At 38.3% G+C, this 26506-nt stretch overlaps 1 protein-coding gene across 1 annotated transcript; it reads left to right on the top strand.

Moving 5' to 3' along the window:
• Nucleotides 1-9890: 9890 nt before the first annotated feature.
• Nucleotides 9891-18312, top strand: LOC137255369 (retinol dehydrogenase 7-like). The gene is made up of 4 exons (XM_067792810.1): nucleotides 9891-10209; nucleotides 10533-10791; nucleotides 17303-17466; nucleotides 18082-18312. Exons 1-4 carry the CDS (start codon nucleotides 9891-9893, stop codon nucleotides 18300-18302), a joined length of 963 nt encoding a protein of 320 aa, XP_067648911.1. The 3' UTR covers nucleotides 18303-18312.
• Nucleotides 18313-26506: the final 8194 nt, after the last annotated feature.

Below are 26506 nucleotides of genomic sequence, written 5' to 3'. Positions count from 1 at the left end.
AGCACAGCGGAAACAATTTCAACCCGCCTGCCTAGTACTAGTTATAACTTTAGATTTAATTGATGTTACGCCACATCTCGTATCCTATTTTTACCAACAAAAAATGGTTCCTAGATTATATTAATACAATATCAGGAAGAAAGTGTCTGTGCTCTTTCGTATTTCCTGAAATTGTGGCAATGTGGACTTGTCACATGGGATGCACTGGGTATAATTGTTTCAGAATCTATATTCACATACCAATGACCCTATTGGAGCACATGCTAACTTCATTTAGAACCCATACAGATCAATCATTTACCATTACACACCAGTTATCTCCCTTTGTGGATATTTAACCTCATCTTTACAAAACATTCACCTGCTTGTACAGTTATACTGTTTTTCTGTAGTAGGGACAGACCCAACCCAAACTCACATTAGATGTCCACTATGTACTTCCTCATTAAAATGCTTAAAACCATTTTTCAAACTAAAACTGATAACTAAGTGCTCCTGGCCATACTAGTACTACTAATATTACTAATGCCAAAGGCCTGGTGATATGTGCTTAGATATATGAGTCATTCAAAAGACAAGATAATTCAAACACAAAATATTCAATCTCTATTCCACAAATTGCAAGCTACATTGTTAAGGTTCACACATCAATAATATTTGAGGCTTAAATATGTTCAATGTTGTTGTGAAGACTAATTAAACTAATTAGGACGAAGCCACAATGTCTTTCCTGTAACAACAGTAATATTCATATTTTTCTTAAAAATACATTGATGCGTAAAGATATTGCATTGTAAATTCTACCTTACCTGTTATTTTGTTACACACACTTGCAAACTCAGTTCTGTGATTGTATGTTTATGAAATAAACCTCTTCTACATTGTGTCAGACGGAAAAGTGAAATCTGTTAGTACTTTTCAATACTCTTGGTATCCCCTCACCTGTCTCTCATAAAACATGTTGCACTGAAGGTGATTTGAAGAGACTATTTTGATATTTGATTGATTTCTGACAATGTCGTACTCTTTAGATAATAAAACATTTACTTTCTAGTCCTGTTATACCAAAGACCGTACCATTATGCCAAAGACACTCTATGTTATTGGAAAAAAAATATGTCAAATAAGTTTCTAATTAAAATTTAATTGAAATAAAAATCTTTGATCTATCTGTACATAATGAAAGGAAGAGTTCTCTGTCTATTACCCTCAGACGTATAGTAAATGTAAGATGTTATGTTCATATCTCGAAATAAGGTGACTAACAATGACACGTTTGTTACAGAGAAGACAATTCGATTGCATATTTGAGTTAGGACAAAAACACATCAGTGGCATTGATGATAAGCTAGGTTCATATCAATCAGTTTCCCAAAGTATTGCTTTTACCATACTTGAAGTGCATAATATATATTCTATATTTTAGAACTTTGCTATTTGTTACTGGAAAGGCATTTCAGAGCAAACTGATGGAAGACAAAGAAGAATTAAATTCTGAAGTAAAACGATAGACATTGTGCTTTAAATAAACAACAATTAAAGTAGCAGTTACCGTCTTGAAATTTGTTTCTTTTAGGGAACTCAGAAACAAAAATTAACGGGAAGCTGACGGTAAATGTCATGAATTTATCAAACTTTCAAACAGGTTTACAACTACCAAAAGTATCAAAATTTGGATTACCATCCTCAAACTGTCAAACAGGTTTACAACTAACACAAGAATCCAAGTTTGCTGCCTCAAACAGTTAAACAGGTTTGCTACTAATAAAAGTATCAAAGTTTTGATCATCTTCCTCAAGCTGTCAAAGTAACAAATAAATCAACAAAATTAATCCCTGTATTTGTCATACCCATCTTGCCAGTTCTGAGATAGATACAGAAATGAATGTTTCACTGATGTTTGTTTTAGATTATCACCCGTTATTTAGAAAACTAGATGTTGCATGCTTTGATGGTTTTGCAGACTGATTATTACGATGTTAGATTTAGTATCGTCAGTCACCCACTGTCTTTCAAATATCAGTCTTTAAAATGGATATAAGCATTCAAAGTTTCAAGAACAGAATTCTTTCTTAAGCTTAGATAATTTCATCTCATATATTAATGCACATCGGAATCAGTCAGGAAAGAAAATACAATGGAAGATCATTAATGTTAAACTGTCTTTGCAGTAATAAGTCAGTAACAGCTATTGTTGAAAGACGCGAAACATACAAATTATTAAGAAAAATATCAGTTGTTACTTCACACAAAAACTTAATGGTCCTAATATGAGTGCATAGCAAATCTAGATGTACAAAGACCTACTAGATATATTAGGTATTTTCAGATATGTATTGAATTGTCTTTGCAGTTACATAATGTGTCTTTCCAATAACATTTGACTTATCAATGAGAAACAAATTGTAAAAGTAAATTCAGAAAAAGATAATGACTAATCCCTTTCCCATTTCAGGCAACATCCTTGTGTTGTAATTATGGTTCCAGATGCAAACAGAAACACATATTTTTGGAAAATTGTTTGTTTCTATTGTTAATTGACGTTACTTAAAAGACGCCGATACAAAACCATCGCAAATGTTTACCATTTCAACTTGATTTTCTGTAAAAATTCTGTCCTGAACTTAACACCACATGTTTATCACTCTCAACCAGAAGTTGTTAGTGAGTATTATCGAGAGTTTCACTTTCACAGGATGAGAGATCATCAATTATTCCATACTTTTATGGAACTGTTACAGGAAAGACATTTTTCTTGTATACAAGAGAAAAAGGTTGTTTTTACTTTAAAATTCAGCTTGAAAATCATAAACATCTACCAGGAATGGGGAAAAAGGTCTATTCTTTTCAACTATGCCAGAAACGATATCTTCTTAAATGAAATTTAGTGAACAGCAGACACCTGATGGTAGGTGTTTGCACCCGGATACATGAAAAAATGCACATCCCTTGTTACAAAAAGGAACAAAATATAAAGTATTTGGTCCCTTTGTTTGTAATAGAACATTCCCCACCTAGATTAGATATTGCCAATGAATAAGATATCAGATTTTTAACACATTGCTAAAATTTGAAGTTTATATTGAAGTTTTAATCCTGATACGTGAAAACGTTGCATCTTTTGAGATGGGCCTAGACAGGGCTATTACTTGGTGACTGACAAGTTTTTTTTTTCACTTCTGCTGTTCAGTCAGACTTCCTCCGGTAATGAAACAATCCACCCTGGAGACTAGCCCCAAGGAGAGGCATTGGACCCGACCAAGAATATCATCGTCTAACCATCTAAAAAAAGAGCGACAGGGTGACCTGAAAATCCGCTTAAACTACACAGGGGAACCTAATGCCGGTGTATGCTTACCTGACGGAGCAAAATCTCCAAGACCAACTCTACAACTTACTATCAACATGCACTGTGAAGCGTTGGATCAAAAACTCCTGCCTGTCAGGAATTTTTTGCATGAGCGGAATACTCAAGTGGCAACAGACCCCAACTTCTAATGAACGTCCTGGTCAACGTCTTTCCGGTACAAACTCATCCGGCATTGAGGCATTTGACCCAGTAATTTCTGACCTGCACTTTACTTCTTCTTGAGCTGCAGATCTTTATGAAAATCCTGTTTACATTTTTATGAACTCTATTAATGAGGGAATTTGGTAACTTAACTCCAGTGAAAAGGAGGAACGGAGGCCAATTAAATGTGTCTCTCCTCCAAAATGAAACTGATTTACGAAATGAAGCTATTTATCTAAAGCTTTCTGCGAAGTTTTCGTTGCATGAAGTTAATTGTCTATGCTGCCGATCGTTTTGTGAAAGAACTTCATCTAGATTACAATCTAATGATACTACCAAAGAAGTATTGGTTTCTAAAAAAGCTTGATGAAACAAATTTAATATTTCCTGGTTTGAGTCGTGCCTTAAAATATGATGATCTTTGGAGAAATTAATATTACATTAAAATAAAACAAACGAAAAGGTGCTTCTCCAATTGTCGAGCAAAATTAAAAGCTGGATTAAAAGAAAGAAAGTGGAAAAAGAAGAACAAATTGATAAAACATACACATTAAAAACAATACAACGCACTTTTGCAGGTAACTCAAAACAAAAGGTGATGGTGAACATGATAAACGGTCTCCCATGGATCCCAATAACAGGTTCAGTGCTTGATAAAAATCTGGGTCACTTTTCTGTTGCTAGAAAAGAGTCTGATGGTATTCGAAACTGGTATAAGAAACTGTTCCCCTTTCTTGAAACAACATGACTTTGCTGTTTAAATGCTCTCGAATTCCTCCATGAACCTGCAAGGGTCGCAAAATGCTTCTTCCACAAAAAATGAGACATGATTGGCCCCAGAAACTTGATGTATTGCATGTCTGAATACACAGTATAATGTATATATATTGTTATGAGTGTGTATTTTCTGTATATTTTGTTGTTAATTAAGTAATAATTATTACTCTGTCACAATGTTTAGTATTTTGAATAATAATTATAATGGGTCACATTTCGTATAATAGATGATCCACATTTTTAGGATTTTGGCAGCAGGCTTGTCCGGGAATTATCTGCCCTTGATTTCCTGTTTGTTTACTTCCGGGAGACATTGTTTTGAGGGCATTCTACAGTGTTGGCGATGGCGGTAACTCCTCGTACTTTCGGAAAACGACTGCAAGTATATTTAAAGTCTAGCTGCCGTGATTTGATCGACACAGATTCACACATTCACATTCATTCACTGGATTGTATTATCATCAATCGCTGCAAACGTTCGATCTTCCTAGACGCTGTCAGACTGCTCACTGTGTTACATTCTCCACGACTGTTTCTCTCTCGCACTAAGACTTTTGATGAATTTGCTATACAATGTGTTTTGTGACCCATTGCCTTACATTTTTGTCTCACTTGTATTGTATTTGATTGCCTTAATACAGTATCTGAATATTTTAAACTTGTCTCTGTTCTCCTTTGCTGGTTCACAGGGGGTTTCTTACACCTTTTGGCACACCACATTTTTAACCGTAACAAAGCATAATTCTCAAAGTGTTTGAGACCCTCGTTACATCTTCTAGTGGCATGTATATACAGAGCACCACGGAGCAAAGAAGGAATGTTAGGGGTGCCAGGGTCAATCTCAGGTAAAACAAGCATTGTCAGGTGACATAATCCCCCACGCATATTATCACATCAAACTTGAAAAGAAATGAAACTGAGGGTCGTAGTTTAAGATGAAGTAAATGTCAACAAAAACATTACTCTCAAATTCTCTCGATATCTTGCACTTTAGTTGTTCAAACACAAAAATATTCTGAAGAGTCCGTCAGACCTTGACCAGTGTATGAAACTCCTAAAAGCAGTCGCCGTGACCTTGAAAATCATCTGAAGGCACCCAAATCGACTGGGCCCTGCACCTTCCCTAAAGCTTGGTGTTGATTATAAGAAAATCCAGTGAACTATTCTTGAGATATTTCGCTGACAAGGTAAATCGCTAATGTCCCCATGTAACCTTGAGATGAAGGTCAAGGTCACCAAACCTGACTGAGCCCGTTCTTTTACTGTGATAAACCTACATACTAAATATGAATATAGTCAACGGTACGTATGTAGATACGTCCATATGGAGCCTAATACTATATCCTCCAAATCTTAGAATATGGTATACACGCTTCAGGACAGCTAACCACAGATTACCTATAGAAACTGGAAGATGGACTAGTATCGCTGTTTCTGATAGGAAATGCACACTATGTAATGATGCAGTGGGCGACGAATACCACTTCCTTCTAATATGCTCAGGTCTAGCAACGCTAAGAAATAAATATCTGCCTAGGTACTTCTGTAATAATCCTTCATTAGATAAATTCATCTCAATAATGAAATCACATTATAAACCACTCACTTTGAAATTAGCTAAATATATCAAGGAAGGTTTATGTCTGTACAAATGAGACTGCCATGTGCAAAATTGTAATTTTCTTTTTATTGTTGACTTGCACAAACCATACTGTACATATTGTAAATCATCTGTATGTTCTCTGTGTCACTTCGTGTGATTTATGAGAATAAACTTCTTCTTCTTCTTCTTCTTCTTCTTCTTCTTCTGCTTCACGTTTAAGGCGTGGCTGGGGATAAGAAACGTCAAAGCATATCACCAAAACCCAGTACTAAAATGTTCTCGACTGAAATCTCTACATTGTATTGACTTCCCCGGGCGACTAATTGATTCACTCAAGTCCTTTGAGCTTCTTGTCGACTCAACTTGGGATGTACTCGAAAATCAGAAAGGGAATCAGAAAGGGAATATTCCAGGGGATTCCTTTCGCCTTTGGTTTGGTTCGTCTTTAAATACTCGGAGCTTCCTGCTAAGTAAAGAGGACGGTTAATCCTCGTCAGCGCAGATGCCCACACCATTTATTCATTTCCTTCACGTGGATGACATCGATCTCCTTACTAAAGGAGATAACAATTTTAAAAAAGAAAACACCTTTTCGAGTTCTTTTCTAAATCGGGATCAGTCGATAAATATAATACTGTTCATTTCAAACGTGGCAAGGTAATTATTGGCGGATCGGTCAAATTTCAAGGGAGAGGAGTTAAGCATCATGTGGCAGAAATTCAACTTTGTAATATGTCGATAGATACTGTCCAACACCTTGTCAACAGATGCCCTTCCTTGGCACCCACAGTATACTAATATCTTAAAAGACATGATGGCATCACTGCATCTACTTCCGTTTTCGCCATGACTCCGAGGGTTTTTAGTTTTATTGATATTTGACAAAATAATTACATGTTTTCCTTGCGATATGGTTGTAATATAGCCTTCTAAATTCATTTAACAAATGTCTGTTGTCAATGTTTTCATATTGTAAATATGAAATATGTAACTTTTGGAAACAGCGTTCCTAAGCTGGATGAAATATGTGTTTAAAACGAAATGTTGCCGATGTGACGATAAATAGGTGACATAATCTGCTGGCAGCCACACAGAACACATCTAGTACCCCCAACGCAGTATATCTTCTGTTTCATTAATTATCACAAAAAGCCAATTAATTATTTTAAATAGTAAACTAACGTTAACAGTTGTATAAATACTGAGCTGGATTGTATTCCCAGTCGTGAACTGTACATTACACATGAACAACAGCACGTTCTTCATAACCATTCCCTGATAAAGTAACACAGGGGACAGGACAAAGTCAATGATTACACAGCGACGAAGGGAACACGTCGGCCGAGACTCACGTCAGTATTCAGCGTTTGTGCCTGGTGTCCATTGGTGACGACATATACATATTGCATATATCTGTAGTATAGATCACATTGAACGTTGGTAAGTATTTCCCAGCCGTATGCCCTTGTAAGTTTGTGCATGTCAACGCCATTAAGAATCAACTTATCTTTTTTTTTGCTCGCGACTATTTGTGATATTGGAGGATATGGTTTTACAGTATGTAAAATACATCTCACAGTATGTATGTACTGGTGTATTTAAGCACAGAAGGTTTTTATGATCGTATTTGTAATTACGTTAAATGTTTAACACACCCATTATATCGAGTACTTTGTTTTTAGAGCACCTACAGTTCAGTACGGCGGCCTTAGCTATACAGATTATATGATCAAAACACAAATGTCACCTTGATAAGGGGTTGTGAAAAGTACATTCCAAGTCACAGCTTAGAAGAAATGCTCAGGGGAATGTGTTGTCTGTTATCACGATACCACTCTTCGTTCCCCATCATATTCTCCGCTTGTGAACATACGTGACCATGAGTCACTGTACGTCACACTGTGGATATACCAAGGAACAGGGAATCAAGTTACGATTATAATGCTTTTAGGGTACATAATCAATTTGTTTTCACAATGTTTATAGCGTCTCTTATTGTTGCCGTTAGCCGCCCTTTATATGTTTAAATATGAATGTCTACCCGGTCATAAGTCACTCACTAAAACCAACAAACATATGTACCTGATCATCATCAAGAGTAAATGTCAATGTACGAGAGGCGTTCAATAAGGTTACCTTAGTCAAAACATAATGTTGACACATGTTATAACAATTCCTAGACACAACAATAATTTAGATATAAATGCTCCATTGACCGAGGGGTCTCCATAATCATGGATTCCCTTAAACATCAGCAACGCGCTGTAGTAAATTTCCTTGCAAAGGAAGGATCCAAAGCTACAGAAATATCTAATCGCATGTATAATGTGATGGGTGAGGATGCTCCTAGCTTTTCCACTGTTTGTCGCTGGTCTCCTCAGTTTAAGCGGGGCAGGAGGTACATAGACGATGAACCACGGTCAGGCAGGCCCTCAGAGGTCACCCAGCCGCTATAGGAGGAAGACTTTTAGCAGCCCGGCGAGTGAAAGTGTCAGAACTGTCTTTGGAATTCCAGATATTGGTTGGGAGTGTTGAAAAGATAATTCATGATCATCTTGGAATGTCCAAAGTGTCTGCAAGATGGATACCCAGAAACCTCAGCGCTCAAGATCGCCATCAAAGACCTGAAAGTTGTAAGGAGCACCTTACCCAGGGTACAGTCCAGACCTATCCCCCAGCGACTACTTCCTGTTCAGGAACCTGAAATGAATTCTGCCCTACGTGGAAGGCACTTCCGGATGACGAAGATGTCAAATGCTGCCACAGAGGCGTGGTTAGTGGGGCAACCTGAAGACTTCTACAAAAGTGGTATCCAAAACCTTAAAGACAAATGGATTAAGAGATGAAGGGATGTTATACTGAAAAATACAAGTAAAAAATGGGTCATATAGCTCTTTTTTATATCCAACATATGTCATATTAGGGATTTCACTTTCTCGGTAAAGTACAAATTCTAGTACATTTTTGGTTGAGTCCCCTTCGGGATTCGAACCCGCACCCTCAGCGTCAGGCACGTAATCGCCAGCACACAAAGTCAGACGCCTAGCCCGCTCACAAAGTCCACAAAGTCATGACATATGTTGCTTTTGACCACTTTCTAAATATGGCATCGTGTAATCACTGTTTTATATCGAATTTGCAAAACCTATTGAACCCCCTCGTATCAAGCTGTACTAGCTGTGACAAACACAGCAATTAAATGCCATTTAGAATTCCAGATGAAATGTCAACGTCTGACATCGATCAAAGTATGTAAGCTGTGAGAGTTTACAAGGTGAAGTGTGTAAAACTGAAGTGAACTTTGAACTGAAACAATGCATTACTGAATTATCAATAAAACTGATAAAAATGATCTGTGATAAAAAAAATGTTGCTTGTGTGAGATCAAACGAAGTCTCATAGGAGATACCGTTTTAACAGCAAATTTGATCAATGATCTGGACGTCAAGAAATACGTCACTGTCAATGGTATGACGTCATAACATTGATGCCGTCACAGTGTTGTGACATCGCTGCACTGGAAGTCTAATGGCACTTCGAATTCCCTGTTCAGAGATGTACATTATACATTGAATAGTATGAATGAATAGTGCTTTATGGTGGTATGTGTAACATTACCAAAGAGTGTTGATATCAGTAGATAATAGAGAGGGATTCTCTATTTCCGTCAATGACCAGACAGATCTTGCCTTTGAGAAAAGATACAGTGTAATAACATCGAATGCACTGATTACACAATAGGAACAAGAAATCATTCAGAGGTTCCTGGAAGTTTTTAGGTATTGTATAATCTCTGCAGAAGTAGAACTGTATGTACAACTGCGCATTTCTTCTGTCTCTCTCATCACACCAGATCAAGATGGTGAGGCTGTACGTTTCTGAGGTGAGTCTCATGCCTAGCTGTAGCCAATTTGTTCTGATTAATGATACGTTCATACGTTAGTTCAGTATATCGTGACAAATGTTGTTATCTTTTTCTTGCTACAGGAGGTGTTTACAATGGTGTGGCTGTACGTTGTAGTTGCGTTGGTGGTATTTGTTCTCCTGAAGGAACTGATGAGACTTCCAACTGTCGGCAAATATGGGGAACGTTACGTGTTCATCACCGGTTGCGACACGGGCTTTGGAAATCTGCTGGCAAAACGACTGGACTCCCTCGGCTTCAACGTATTTGCAGCGTGTTTCTCTGAAAGAGGGGCAGACGAACTGAGGAAAGTGTCGTCTCCCCAACTGAAGACGTTGTCCTTGGATGTGACTAAACCGGACAGTATTGTGAAAGCGCGTGCAACAGTAGAAAAACAACTTCCGTCAAACAAAGGTATTTACTAAAGGAATGGTGAACATGCATCAGTTCGAAATACAAAACAACTAGTTATTGAGTGTGTCAGTTGGATCATTCGATTGAGCCGGCCATGGGTACACACATACATTGTGTTTACTCCAACAAACACATACACACACACATGCACACACAGGCAATTATATACTTCTCTCTCTCTCACTCTCTCTGTGTGTGTGTGCGTGTGTGAGTGTGAACTCAGGTCTTTGGCATGGCGTGCTAGCCATTAGTATAGGCCTTGCAGTCGGTTGTCAGTTTTCATCACAAACACAAACTAAATAAACACTGTTTCTTTGGCACAGGATTATGGGCAATCGTAAACAACGCAGGGATAGTAGGTGCCACGGGTCAGATAGAGTGGCTGACAAGACCGGATTATGAACGTTGTCTGTCCGTCAATCTGTACGGTGTCATTGATGTGACGAAAACTTTCTTACCCCTCGTGCGCAGATGTCATGGTCGTGTGGTCAATATGTCAAGCATGATGGGAAGGATAGCTGCCACTATTTCCCCCTATGCTGTGTCCAAATATGGTGTTGAAGGTTTCACAGATTGTCTCAGGTTTGTATATCTAACTGTCATCTGTTTTCGTTCAACATCGGTTTTCGGTCAGCCATTTTGTATACGTTTTCTTGGGATAGGCAACGATATTTCGCGACATCAAGCGGATACATTCAGCCGAGAGTCGGACTTCTATCGCTCGGACTACAAAAGTGCTTCGTGTCAAGTTGCACAAGGTAAATATCAGTAAATATAGGTGAAGCTCCTATTTTACGACTCAGATTACTAGTGTAAAAAACTTACTTGCAAAGAAATGCTATATCTAGATGAATGTGTTTTAAAACTAAACAGTAACTCGTCGTCTGCTTGTTTACCTCTTGTCATCTTTTTGTCACATGATACATCACGTGACAGTGCGTTGAAACGGAAAGGTCATCTTTTATCGTGTTGTCGAAAAAAATAATTCAAATTGTTGTTTCTGAAAAAAGTTTAATAGCAGATCTATTATTTTAGTTTTGATAAATGGCTAGTCTACTGGAAGTTGACAGTACCGCCAATATTCACCTGAGGCCCTATTGAAGCCGTTATTGATGGAATGTCTGTCAGGAAAGCTGCTAAGATCTATTTGGTTCCATTTGCTACTCCATGACCTTACTGGGGAGGATATTGGGATGGAGTGTTTGAAGTCTGGTCATGAGCGTTTGTTGTCAATCGAAGAGGAGAGAAATTTTGTTGTCCATATTCGAGCAATGGCCGACTTGGATATACACTTTTAGAAGTTGTCGATCTTGCTACTCACGTAGCAGTTTATCTGGGCAAGAAATCCCGTCAAGAACTACGGCCTATGCAATGCTTTTATAACTTCCTGTCACGTTGGCCCGATCCATAAGTCCAAAAACCGAAATCACTTGAGTTACAGCGTGCGAAGACTACGTCCGACGAAACGGTCCGACACTACATCTAATGACTTGGACAGATTCTTGACAAGTATAACTTGAAGAATAACCCACATCGGATATACAGCGTTGGTGAGAAGGGATTTCTGGAACATCAGACACCTCCGTCTGTTGTATCGTCAAGTCAAGCCACTCCATATGCTGCCACCTGTCCAAAATCTAGCATTACTTCGGTTAGAGGATGCGGGAGTCTTCGGGCGCCATAATACCAACATATTTTGTATTAAATGGGAAAAGAATGCGTGAAGAAAACATGCCAGACAGGATCGACACTCGGAGCAGCGCGAACCGTTTCGGAATCTGGATGGTCGAATTCCGAAATATTCCGTCAATACCTTGAACACCATTTCGTGAAGAATTCCGTCACAGCGTCTGTTGATCGTCCCTTGCCTGTTCTCTGTCATGGACATGGATCTCGTGTGTCATTATCACACTGATAACCTAGGCTCGTGAACACAACATTATATTGTCTGTTTAAATGGCGCACACGTCACGCTTTGCAGCCGATGTACGTTGGCTGTTCTTGGACCTTTTTCGAAGATCTTCAACAATCTCTGACATAAATTTATGCAGAACAAGTCCATCGTTGCTGTTGCAAAACATTCCGTGTGTGAACTGGCATGTAAACGTACCCTTTGGCATTAACTCCATCAAATATACAGTCATCGTTCATGACGTCGGATTTATCCGTTTGATATCAGTGCTGTGTGTAACATTAACTTTGCGCCTTCAATTGTTTTTCACACCCCATGGAAAGATGCTGATAGATCCAACCGTGTCGACAATTCTGACGACGAAACCTGTCAAGAACTTCCTTTACTCGAAATCTACAAAGAAGAGGAAAGTTCTTAGTGCGGTCGTCGGTGGCAAGGTCATTCCAGAGGATTCAATTATGGAGAAAATTAGAGAACATCATGATAGCCACCCCCCTGTGTAAAGAAAATAAACTCTGCAAACATAACACTAAAATCGAGGCAAAACCTCATGACAGATAAACCATCGTCTCCTCAAGCAGGTATATCAGGCACTTTCTTCCGTAGGATGTTTCCGATGAAGAAACTGAGGTCGTAGATGATGAAGCTTGTTGTTAGTGTCACAGATTTACACCACGGGGCCTCGTAGGATGCCATAGCATCGTGTTTGTCTCATGGGCAGAAGGCATACACCCATAGTGCAAACACTGGGTTCACCTAAAAGTATGCACACCCAGAAACGTTGTTCGTGCCGCCTCCGAATTCTGTTGTCCGTGTCCTGATTATCAGGAATGACTTACGGCAGATTATTTATCATGCCAGTGATTTTAGTAGTGAAATATTTTGGAATTATTCTCTCTTCGTTAGTATGTTCTGCGTTGAAATATTTGATTGACACCAGCATCCTATATAATTATGTCCGTGTCACACCACCATGCCGCCTCCTGTGAACTGTAAAACAGTCGACCAATCATTTGACCGAAAACTGATGACGTCACTTCCATGCTGCAGTGTTTTGGATAGCGAAGCGGACGAGGGAAATGTTGAAACATGAGGTAATGTTATCGTACTTGTTCATGCTGCAAATAAATAACCACGTTCAAGGGTAAAGTATGCATAGAGGAGTACTGGAATACGCGGCGTGATTTCTCATGTGACCGAAAACCGATTATACAAGGATACCTTCATGACATTGGTGGCTTTAGTTTGAAATGTGACGACTGAAATAATATAATAAATATTGTGTGTTTTGAGTATTATGTTTAGTGTACATCGTTCACTGGTGACGAGGGGGCCATGGGTTGATGTACCCTCGATGTTTGTGTATTTTCCCTGAGCCCGAGAATTCTAAATATATCATGCACACAAATATATACACATGCACAAACGTTAAGCGCCACCCACTATTTTTGTGATCTGCTACTTTGGATACTCAATGGTAACTGTCATAACGAGATCTATGACTGTTTCAAGCCGATTTTGTAATTTTAAGCCATGAAAATGTTGTCTCAAAGCATATTTATATTGTGTTAAAAAACAATATAAGTGTAACGCAAATTTATCAGCGACCAGAATTTGAGGTTATATAAAACACTGAAAATTTTCATTGTCAAGTAACTGTAATGATATCAACATGCCATATCAGGTATCATACAGACGTCGTATGAAGTGCAAGAGTCTATTGCAAGACAGAAACACCAGTAATTATAATGTGTATGATCCACAGACATTGACCACAGATTTAACCCTACGGTTCATACTCATTACAAGTCGTTGAGTGGTTCTCTGAGGCAAGCGGTTCCATTCCTCATGAAGTGCGGAATCAAGTTCAGCGAGATTTTAAAGATGGGGTTCCCAATGTCTGATTTTCCGCCCAAGAATGTCCCGAGGATGCTCTATTAGATTGAGATCCGGACTGCATGCTGGCCAAGGAAGAGTATCAATGGCCTCTTGATACAGATAAGCCAAAAGTGTAGAAAAGATCTGTGTGGTCTGGCATTGACACAGGTCTTTTTCTTAGAGGATGGTTGTCAAAATGAGGGACTACCACTGGACGAAGAACTGCATCTAATTATTGTTGACCATTCAAGTTACCACGAATTGTTTGCACGGAAGTTTACACTCAAAGAATATGCAACCCCATGTCATTACAGACCCCCCGCCACAGGCTAACGTCTTCTGGATGTTCCTTGGTGTACGTCTGGTGTTACTTTGCCTCCAGACACGTACTCGACTGTCAGTAGTTCTGAGCAACATTCGACACTCGTCAGACCACTGGATCTTTCTCAAGTTTGCCAGGTTCCAGCGACTGCTCGCACGACACCAGATCAAACGATTCCGCATGTGTCTCTCAGTCAGTTGAGGACGTTTTACTGGTCTTCTGGCAGCATAACCAGTCATTCTGAGGCGACTTAGTATCTCTTATGGGTACCCCACTGCATTCGAAAATCTGTCGAGGTGGCAAAGGGATTTCGTCTCCCTAACCTGAGAAGACGTCTATCCTCTCTGTCAGAGGTATTTCTCGGCCCACCAGACGTATATCTGTCATTGGCATCATTGGTTTGATTATGTTTGACATTTCAACGGGTGATGACGCTGTGATGACGACCCATTTGCTTTGCAATGGCCCTGCATGATATGTCAGCATTTTTCATGTCTATCACCTTCCATCTCTCAGCGGTAGTGAACTTTTACCTCACCATGACTGATTTTCTAACTCTAAAGTGAAAGGAGAATCTGACAACAGACCGTTGAAACCAAGTGTGTGAAACTTGATTTTCAAGATTCAGATGGTAGGGAATTGGAGTTGCACGTGCAGAACGTCTTCCTTGTCATATCTTGACAATTATAGGTTCAAGAATCTATGGAACGCTAATTCAGTCATAAACATTTATAGTTTTGTATTTCTGATCTTCAGTGGCGAAATCAAGACACAATGAAAATAGCTTTTGTGCATGTGTATAGATGTGCTGTCATTTTTAACACCTGGGAGCTGGTGGTGTATGCGTTCTTACTATGAAAGACTGATAGTACATGTATACATGCACCGGAAGTATGGAACTTGCAAAACATAAAAGGATCCATAATGTCTACAGTCTTCCCTTACCAGTGGTTAAACGTTTAGCATCAGACACTTTTATGGATTTCACCTGCGTAACTATTTCATATTTAGAAATACATAGTTCTATATTGTAAAGAACACCTTGTCCTTCGCAAACGTGTGGGTGCATAGACTTTGATTTGATGCCCACAGACTCGCGTCAGTGAGAATAGGTTTGAACTGCTCAGCAGGCACAACTCCAGTATAACTCGGAGTGTAAGTCCATGTATCTGTGTGTGTCGTCAACACGACAACCAGCCTTGATATACAGAGTCACTGATTCTTGAGCATTCCAGCAACGTATGGAACCTTCGCGAACCGCTCCTCACGTACCGCACGTGCATTTGCTTCATTGTTGCAGCTGCGGCGCTTACCCCCTTGCAATACTAACCAGTTATAGCGATTTGAATCTCTGATCGTTTGTCATACTTCGTCGTAGTAGTAACACTTATATTAGAGCCTAATGCGACCGATATCATTGTCTTCTATGTAAGAACAGGAATAGGTAGAACAGGAATATGCAGTAGCTACTGTAGGTCAGAAATTAGCCATAGGAATAAAATAAGACCCGTAGAATTTAGGTATAGTGTAGGGAAGGTTTGTTGGGTGGGAAGGGGGCTTTTTTGTTCAGTTTTGGGTCTTTTTCCAGATTTCATTTAACAGAATATATTGCATTTATTTATGAACTGAAGAGGAACTGTACACTGTTCCTCTGATTCTTTCCACCCATCTTTCTATCATTATAATTACACAACGTACACTCCACAACAAAACCAAGAACAGGGAAACATCTGCGTACATTCCACATTGAAACTCTAGGTTACCTATTAGACAGCGCCTATAACAGCAATATATTTCCCGGCAACTTCGGCATGAGTATGTGTTTTCTTAAAATCACCAGGAGGAGCCAGTTGTATATTCCCCTGCTGATCCTGACTTCATAGCCCTATCCGCAAAAAAAACGCTATTAGTGTAATCCGCAAAGCAAGTTCGAGCGTGTGCAGACAACCGGAACAGAAAAGGTGCAAGTAATATTCACGTGCACAAAAAGTTTCAAAAGAAAACTGCAGATAATTACTTAAATAAATACTACAGCAGGTTCCATCAACTATCTTTAGTTTATAATATAAAACAAATCCCTAAAAATCTCAGCGAGAACAAGATACTCAGGTACACTGACTCAAAGGGCGAGATACACGCATCTGTCCTCGTTCGCAGGCAAAGCAAGACTCGTCAGATTCCTATCCTCCAATGGGATGGTCTTTCTTGCCCTTGACGGGGCCTATTTGTTTGAGTTTCCACGTAATTATACTGATGATAGAGTGGCAGTAACAACGCCCAATGGCCAGCTGCATGCATTCATACTATCTGGCCATGTTATTTATTCACTGGTTTTGTAAGGGCCAGGTGGAGATATTAGTCTTTGTGAAGGATGTGGTAGCATGCATCAAATGCATGTTGACTGCATTTTGACAAATCCTTTTAAACCTTGTTTTTCAGTATTTGAAATGTGCCATTTAAGAATAGCATCGTTGACATCATCACTACGATGAAACAGATTGGTGCTTCATTCAGTTCCATGTGAATATATTCCGTGATAGAGCATGATGTTTGTTGTAAGCTGTCCTTCGTTATTGTTGTCCTCGTTGACACTTTCAGTGTTGTGACACAATAACCGGATCGAGTTTCTAAATAATCAAGAGCACAAAGAAAGTCTCAGAAGCATCGTCCAGATTAACTTGATAAAAAACCACTCTGATTAACGTATGCCCAGATTAAGAGTCCGAATGAAAGTATTACCGAATTTTGAAAGACATAACTGTCTGGGACACACAGTAATGTCCGTGGATGCCAGTAGTTCTGACAACATACTTGTCATACTTGAGAGAAAAACCTTAAGGGAAAAGCGTGTGGATGTTCTAATATTCTAACAACTCAGTTTCAGCGTCAAAATGTGATGGCTTGGGAAATGCAGAGTTTTAGATGTGTCTAGCTATACCTCACACACCCACCAAAGTCATGTTTTGTTTTCTTAATTTTAGACGCGAAGTTTTCAAACAGGGCGTAAGTGTACATTTACTGGAGCCCGGCTTCTTCAGAACAACTATTATGAATTTGGACGCCATCAGGGAGGACTTCCAGACATGTTTCAATCAGGCAGACGCAGAAGTTCAGCATTTCTATGGAAGGGAGTTCGCCCAGAAAAGTATGGCTATGACTAAAGCATATCGGTATCAAATAACAAATCTGATAGTTTTGCTTATAAAAGAACCCCTCCCGTTGTATTGGAGCATCCTACTTGTAATTGTGAGAGTGAGAGTAGTTCACAATTGAGCCAAGAGGTTTATATGTAATCCATCGTTACGGCGCGTTCATCATTTCCTTCGGCTGACTGGGTGCCTGAGTGCCTCGTGGCATGTGATGTTCATCCTTGAAACTGTTCCTGTCCTAACTGGACTTACAGTAACTCGTGAAGATCCGAGTCAGAATTGATCTTCACGGACACATGGTTGTCGTAAGAGGCTACTAACAGGATCGAGTGATCAGGCTCGCTGCCTCGGTTGATACATGTCAGTGGTTCTCAGTTGCTTAGATCGATGCTCAAGCTGTTGATCACTGGTTTATCATGTCTAGATTCGATCATTTACAGACCGCCCGCATATAACTGGAATATAACTAAACTCACACATTCACACCAGAGTTACAGTCCATGGTAACAACGTCAAAACGCAACCATTTATTGCAACTGTTTATTGCAGTCCCAAATGTTTTTTCAATTAAAGTATCATAAAGGTTTCAAACTGTTTTCTTTCATATCCAGTGGAAACCAGATTTATCGAGATGCTGGAGAAATTGTCGTCTCCTATGACGCACCTGGTTGTGGACGCCTACACACATGCCATCACCGCCAGGTTTCCCCGCACTCGCTACCTGGTGGGAAACGACTGCAAGTACTTTTTCAGACCCCTGTGGAATCTGCCTGAGTGGATCTGTGATCGGGTTCTCACGGCCGACTTTCATGTGCCAGAGGGTGCATTGTAGAACATACCAGAAGAAACAACAGTTACCATTATATACGGAATAGACTGATTGAAAGGTGATGACGATATGTGAACAGTGCGGCATAATATCTCATGACCACGTAGTGACACAGTTAAAATTTGGAAGAATGTTAATATTTCGCCAGTTTCTGTTCATTTATATGTATTTGCATGATTTTTTCGTTCATGCATATTTAGTGGCAGTCTGATTCAAGAATTGTAAATATGCTTCATTGTCTGGATGGTAAAAACGAGATACTTTGTGCGATATCATGGAATTGCCGATGGTAAACATAACTGAGTATATAAATTTGATTCTGTTCAAATTATTACTTGGTTATGCTGAAAAACGAAACGATTGTGCCTGCCCATGTATGGACCTTGGCCGAACAGCTTCTCGTTTGTCTTCAAAGTCTGTCGATATTGCTGTTGTAAACTCGTTGTAAGCTCGTTGTCACATTGTTTTTGTTCCATCCTCAAACAGGAAGATGCCAATTCACGGAACCGATCCTGACGCAACAGATGCAGCATGTTAAAACTTTAACCGAATTTGAAACAGAAGCAGAACAAACATTCTCAGTGGTAAAATCGTAGTTTATCCCCACACTGGTTATGAATACATCATGTAAACATTCTTGCACGAAATGGTCGTATTTACATGAAATATATACTAGTATCAAATTGTGATTGGAATAACCTGTGTATTCTCTAGAGTTGTACCTCTGTCTATTACCCAACAACGAAATTCAATGGCCACTACGGGACAACTCGTTAAAAAAGTGTGAACGTCGGGGCCAGTTGGGTACGACAGTTAATCTGCTACTGTGAGAAGAAGACAGAAGTAATAATCTGATAATCTGTGGCTGCTGATGCTGGTGTGAACATTATCAAGACAAAGAGTTAATCTGCTGTTGGGAGTAGAAGGTGGTAACTTCAGAATACAAAGTTAAAGCCTAGTTACCATCAATGTTTGGTGTAATAATTTGTTTTAAACTTTAACGTTGGTAACTGTTGGTCTGAGGAGGGAATTTGTGTAATATTCTCTTCTATGTGTGTGTGTGTGTGTGTGTGTGTGTGTGTGTGTGTGTGTGGATATCCTTTTCTTGTATTTTGTATTATAAGTAGCTTCCATGGCTCTGAAGGGAAAGATAAATATGATCTTGCTTCCCTGATTTGAACTCACGCATTGAACCTAAGCTATGTAATTTCACGTATTAAGAGCAAGCTGAGGAGTAACTTCCCTTTATTTTTCTTTCCGTTTCTATGGTACGTGTTGTTGAAGCTCAGAGAACATTGTGTGGCAAGCATTTTGTTAGAATTCTCCAGTGAGTGAGTGAGTTAATATTTAACGTCACATCGGTAATATTGCAGCCATATCGTGACGAGGACGATTAATTATAAAAATACAAATGGATTAATAGCACAAACCCTGTCAACGAAGAACAGTAAAACTAACTTGAATATCATAGAGTAGAATGTAAAACTAGTGATTAGACCTAAAACAATGTATCTATAGAGGACAGTACAATATATAAATGAGCTATAGGTTGCCAACAACTGAAGGTAGATCACCATACTAAGGACCATGGGGACTTACATATACTTCCTCCATGGACTGATGAATAGGAAAGGAGAGTTCTGCATCCAAAATACGAGCTTCTGATTGGTTGATTAGGAAGGGACGAAAGGGGCGTGAATCTGATTGGTCAGTTTTATCTGCCCCGATGACGTCACGCTAAAAATAGATATCTTTGAATTTAGAACGGTAGTGTCATGAGCAGTGGGAAACGCCGCGCTAACCATTGGACTACGTAATATCATTGCTAACCTGTCATTAAAGCCACTATGTTATATTCACTTAAGTAAATACGTATTGTAAACAAAGTTGTAATTAAAAGAAGATCTATGAGTTGAAACACAGACCATATACCGGTATATGGTCTCTGGTTGAAACGCTGTAGTCATTCACAGTGCACTTTAGTGATCTGTTACAGTAAAGGGGAAAGTGGGTCACATAAGGAGACACGACCTTATGCCGCAGTCTTCGCTATAACGCGGGCCTTGAGAAATGCATTGGTGAAATGAAACCATCACGCCTCGACGCGTTAAAATGAATATACTCTGTATTCACATGTGGTTTGAATCAACTGGTTGGATGCTTTTATATAGTAAGGTGTGTTCCCAGCACAATGGTCATTCGAAAGTCATCTCTGTACATGCAAACTGACTTACCACTCCTTCCCATTGCTTTAATATCTGTTTTGTTTATGGTGTTGCTTTCACTGGTATGGAAATCACGATAAAAATAGACACCTGCAGTTTTGTTTAACTGGGAAAACCCCGAACAGTAAATGAGTAAGCCCCCTGTATTTGTTTTCACTAAAGTAGATGCAATAGGGTATAAATGACCATTCAGGTATTACAACATTATGTTGCTCACTTCATAGATAGTTAGGGGACTCTTTACAGTGAAATGAAAAGTACGTACACCATACAGAATGAGTCGACATAACTGTTGTGTGTCCATCGCGAACTCATATAAAGCTAGACTCTGTTTACTTTAATGACATTCCTCCTACAACCATGGCTGCTGAAGGATGGGAAGAGTATTTGTCCAGCACTTACTTTAATTCCAAACACCCAGCCTCCTTCTCGGGTTCAACTATGTTATATCACATGCTGAAAAGGGAAGGAAAATTTGACGTCAAGAAGTGGTTTGCTTCTCAAGGTGCTTATTCGCTTCAACGACCTCTTAGGTACAAGTTTAAGCGCAACCGAGTGGTCTCAACTGGTTTGAATGACCTGTGGGATATTGACTTGACTGGTGTATCTAACATAGCCTCAGACAATGATGGTGTAAAATACTTATTGATATATAACGTATTTACACGATTTCTGTGGGTGGAACCTCTCCAAAATAAAACTCCAGATGTCATTATTACAGCCATGAAGTAGATATTTGCTCGTGCTACTCTACCACACATTATACAGTCTGACAAAGGTCGTGAATTTGATAACAAGAAGAACATATTTTATTGGGTATCACCTACTATGTCACACAGAATGAAACCAAGGCTTCTTATGCCGAGAGAGTAATACGAACACTCAAGAGGACTATGTATCGATATTTTACTTTCAAACAAACATATCGTTATCTTGACATTTTACAAGATTTGGTGAACGATTATAATCAGAGACCCCACGGATCGCTAAATGAACGATCACCAACTGATATTGATGTCACAAATGAATCACTCGTTTGGAAACAACAGTACATTGATCCACTGCACAAACAAGTCAAACCTAGAGCAGAGAAGGTGAATGAAAGCAGGCGGAAAGCCTTTAAATTCAAATTAGGGGATCAGGTACGACTGACACATTTGAGACATGTCTTTCAACGGGACTATCAGGAGAAATGGACAGAGGAAATATTCATTATTAGTAGACGATACTATAGGGATGGGACACCAGTCCACGAAGTCAAGGATATGAATGAGGATCCGGTCACTGGTACCTTTTATACAAATGAACTTCAGAAAGCTTATAAGTCTGCAGACACTATGTGGCGTGTTGACAAAGTCTTAAAGAAGAGCAAAGAGGTGAATGGGTTATCCCAAGAAATTCAACAGCTGGATCCCCGAGGCAGATTTTAGTTGGTTTAACCTTTAGCCTGCTGAATTAATTTCAGCATAAGGCGCTAATAAGAGGGTGGGTGATTTCAAACACTCAGTGCGTCACTAAATAAGGGACAACTGAAAAAATATTCAGCTCATTAATACTACATACAAAAATAAACATTATTATCAAAAAATATCCAGGTAATTTCAAACGTACAGATATTAATTACAAGACAAACATAAATATAGTAAATTTTCCTGAATTTACCTGAATTACTCAATTGGTAGCCGGATGCGTTTTATACTAGGAACCGTATAAATTGTCCAATTATCGCAAACCGATTTCAATATTCGTATTACTGATATTTCATAAGTATCTGCCTTTAATTTCGTATATTTGTATCGGCAAATATCCGCGCGACGACAAATTAAAAAATAATTCTGAAAAAAAAAATAATCGAAAACGTTCGTCGTAAACAAATAACATTTTCGATGTCATAACAGGTCTTACTGAAATGGCACTATTACGTTTATTTAAACGTGTGATGTAATGAAAATAGCAGAATAAAATACATGATTCATAAGCATTCATGAGTGCAAATATCAAGTTTTATGGTTCATTAATTTTTGCACAAACCCACAAAAAGACGGTGTTAAATCGTGTTACGCATACTAAAAAACAAACATGGCGCGCTTCGTCGAACTCCTACATAAAATATAGCTTTTTTGGTCAGAAGAAAGATTACAGAACTCTTCTGTGTAAGACCTGGTGAAAGAGGGAGAATTTCTCATTCTACAAGTGTTCCATGTATCATTTTCCGTTTAGTATGACGAAAGACGGACGAAAATTAAGATCGTGAAATCTAACTTGTTTTCTTGTAAGTGCAAAGGTCACCGGATGTGATGTCACAGACGGGGATTGCCTGATGAAATTCATTCGGTATTGAATATGAACAGAAAAGTCGGAGATATTTCGTCTGAATTTAGCACAAATAACTGTTTAAAGTGACTAATCAGAGCTCATGGAATTTTCTTGGTGTATTTTTGACTATATAATTCGCACATAGCCGAACCAGTTTGACCTTGTATGCTCCCGTGACCCGGAAACAGTAGTCGATCAACACTGCAGATGCAAGTTTTTCAGTATCTTTTATTTGAATTTTTGTTCATATTAGGCACATTACTTTATTGTCCACTGAATATAAAGATAGCAAAGATATAATTGTGATGCATGTTGATCCCAGCTTATTCTTTTTTTCACATGGTCCAACACAGAAACGTGTACAAACATCATTCTCAACAACAGGTGCGCGGATATGGGCGTGGCATTTGTGTTTCAAAATAACATTCATGCTTTTCTTTTTTTGACGATGTAGTGTAGTAAGAACTGCAGTATACATGTTTTATAAACAAAAATATATTTTCAGTTATAGTTTCACATGATATCGGAGATGATTTGATAAAAATTGCGTTCATATTACATGATTGGGAAAGTTATATGTCTCACTTTAGAACAAGTTGAATTACATTCATAATTTTATGCAATGAATTAACGTTCTTGATGAATAATTATGATAGATTTGTCAATGCTTTATGTTTCATAACTGGTTACAACTTTAAATCTTTTCATATACTTTAATATGTTAAATGATATTAATAATATGACAATTATTTTTCTCTCTCAAATAGACAAGGGCAAAGACACTTAAAATCTGTCAATGCATTAGCAACGTGTAAATAACCAAATTTTAATTAATGTCTTTCAGTAATGTGGAAAGCTGACAGTTTTGCACAATTTTTTATTACAACTACGTGTATGCCATAAAATATATGGATAGATGTTACAAATTATTTTGTGTATTTTATTTCTTCATGATATCGTGCCAAAGTGTATATCAAATACAAATGGGTGATGAGTTATTTTTGTTTTCAACAGTACCACTTTGTTTGCTGAATTATTTTGAATCTCACGTGACAAATAATGTCAATTATGTTGTTGAAGTAACAGTACATGTAAATTTATCAGAAAATGTTATCATTTGATAAAAAAGAAACCATATACATATAAGAAGTTATATTGTCTCTGGTGAAAGTAAACAGGCTTCATATTCTGTAAATATATATTATTCTACCTTATTGTCTTTTCCTGGGTTTAGGAGCAATGTCACAATATGAAATGGGTCTAATGAACTTTCAAGGATTGTTTCTGTTTGCTGAAGTGTCTGATGGTGATATACTCCAATTATTTAGTGTTCAATAGCCTAAACCATCATGAAACAAGAAACATGAAGAACGGTCTTCCTTGAATAACAAAATGCCAAGGACTGAGCAGTCTTCCGTTAAAGATCTGGAAGCATTTGATATATATGTCTTTGCCATATACACATGGCAATGAAAAAAATCCAAATTGAAATCTTAAAGAATAGCTCCAAACTGGACAACAAAAACCACTCACTGCAGAGCTCAGTATTAGGAAAAAAGAAATTTACTTGCCACCACATGATTACCTTGATGCCAAAGACTAACATAGGTTGCACCTCCTACTCAACACTTAATTATCTGTCACTTGTAGTTTTGATATTCCATATTCAAAACATCACTACAACAAAATTATTCTAGGTCTGGTATGATAATTTCATATTACTTCATGAAATTTCATCACAAGAAAAAAATGAGTCTGTCTTTCGATCACTGTCAGTGTAATCACTGCTCCAAGAGTTTGGATCATCAGTCTGTTTCCCAGATGAAGTCTGTTTTAACAGTAAAATATGAACATAGACAGTGTGCAAGTAGGTAAACAGTATGGCCATAAGCATGAGGTACATTTTGCAGTTCAGATTGCACTAGTGCAATATCTAAAAGCTGTATGGAACCACGGACTGAGCCACATGACATGATTTTTTTATACAAATATGCACACAAGTCAAACAATTTGATCTGAAACATTACCAGCATTATACTAGGCAGAATTAACTCCGAAAGCTCTGCTGTTTGGAGTAACAAAATAATTTCAATTTTGCTCCAAATTCGTGAACAAAAGATGTGATGTTTAGCTATTTTAGTGTCTAAAATAAATACTGATTCACAAAGACGATGACAGTTGTTTTCTAAGCAGTAATTAATTTTTATGAAATACATTTACTGTACGTTACATTCTCACACTAGCTCTGGTTTCGTTCGTTTCTGCAAAAGGAAAAATGATTTTTTTTCATGACATCTTCAATCATCAAAATTGTACTTCTTGTAACGATATACACAGAAGAATATTCTGTTATTGTTACGACACACTGACAATTTATATGTCTCCCCGTGTCAGAACATTCTTTGAAAAAAATAGACCGCGAAAATCATCGACTTCGGATTTGCTAAACTAAAGATCAACACATCGACGGCTAACTTCAGGAGAAATACTACAACACAAGCAACAAATGACAACTGCTATTGAACACAACTAACAGTAAATGACTGAGGATGACTGAAAGGTAATTCTGGTGTATAGTATGGATCTGACGGGAATTTGAATCAGTTTAGAAAATGTATCAATGGTCGTTTTCCAACTCGTTCACATTTTACTTCCACGAGTGCCATGCCGTGTACGTGCTTCCGGTTTCATCAAGGGTGGGTACAATTACAAATATTGTGATACCGTTTCATGATCTGCATTATATAGGTATTGAGTCGTTTTCTTTCAATGTATATGTGTTCAGATTCTGCTTAAGAACGCATATTTTCAAACATCCTTCGTATCTTGTCACTTAGAAAGACCGCGAGTTTGGCCACGCCCTTTCGGGTCACCAACGGCAGTCAACTTTGTGAATGTTGGAAGGTTTATCAAACCAAATCAAAATAAAATCGCTAAATCTGGTAATTTCTGTGCAGAGGCAATAACATTTACCTATTCACACCGTGTAATTAATTCCAGATAAAATAATTGGATATGTCAAAAGGATGGCACATTTTCTTCGGCATCACGATACATGTGGAGTTGTTTGTTTACCGCCGTTGCCATGATCGTTTCTATTCGTCCAATCGATGATATAACATTGAGATTGGTTTTGTTTATATTTATTTGAGCCGAAAGTTACTAATTTGTAGAAAATGGGAAACTTATGAGCTTTCTCTTCGTCAAGGAACAAAAAATATCGACTAAACTATCAAAAAATATTTCATTATGAAGAAAATATTAGACTGGGTACCACACGGCGTGGTGCGCTGGAAGTCAACAATGGCCGTTATTTTCGACTGCGTGCCGAGAAATTCGGCGATCTCATTTTTAATTCGCGGGCGTTTCGTTTTAAGGTATATAAACGTATTGAACATTACATATTTAAAAAGGTGAGAATTAGCACATTCCATACATAATTCATATGACACGTAAATCCGACTCGTTGAATAATTATTGCAAGTTTTATTTGGAGATGTCATTATCCTGCACTCCTGTCGAATGGGTTCGACGGTAGCATTGAGAGGATTAAAGAGCATCCATGTTACGACATGGTCACAGATGGAATCAAACGGCTGACGTGACAACATGTATTGTTCTCTCTTATACCTGGCCTCATGACTTAGTCAGACATAGGCCTAATAA

This window comes from Haliotis asinina, chromosome 11 (assembly GCF_037392515.1).
Source record: "Haliotis asinina isolate JCU_RB_2024 chromosome 11, JCU_Hal_asi_v2, whole genome shotgun sequence".
NCBI classification, from domain to species: domain Eukaryota; kingdom Metazoa; phylum Mollusca; class Gastropoda; order Lepetellida; family Haliotidae; genus Haliotis; species Haliotis asinina.
This window is presented reverse-complemented; position numbering and strand designations above follow the sequence as displayed.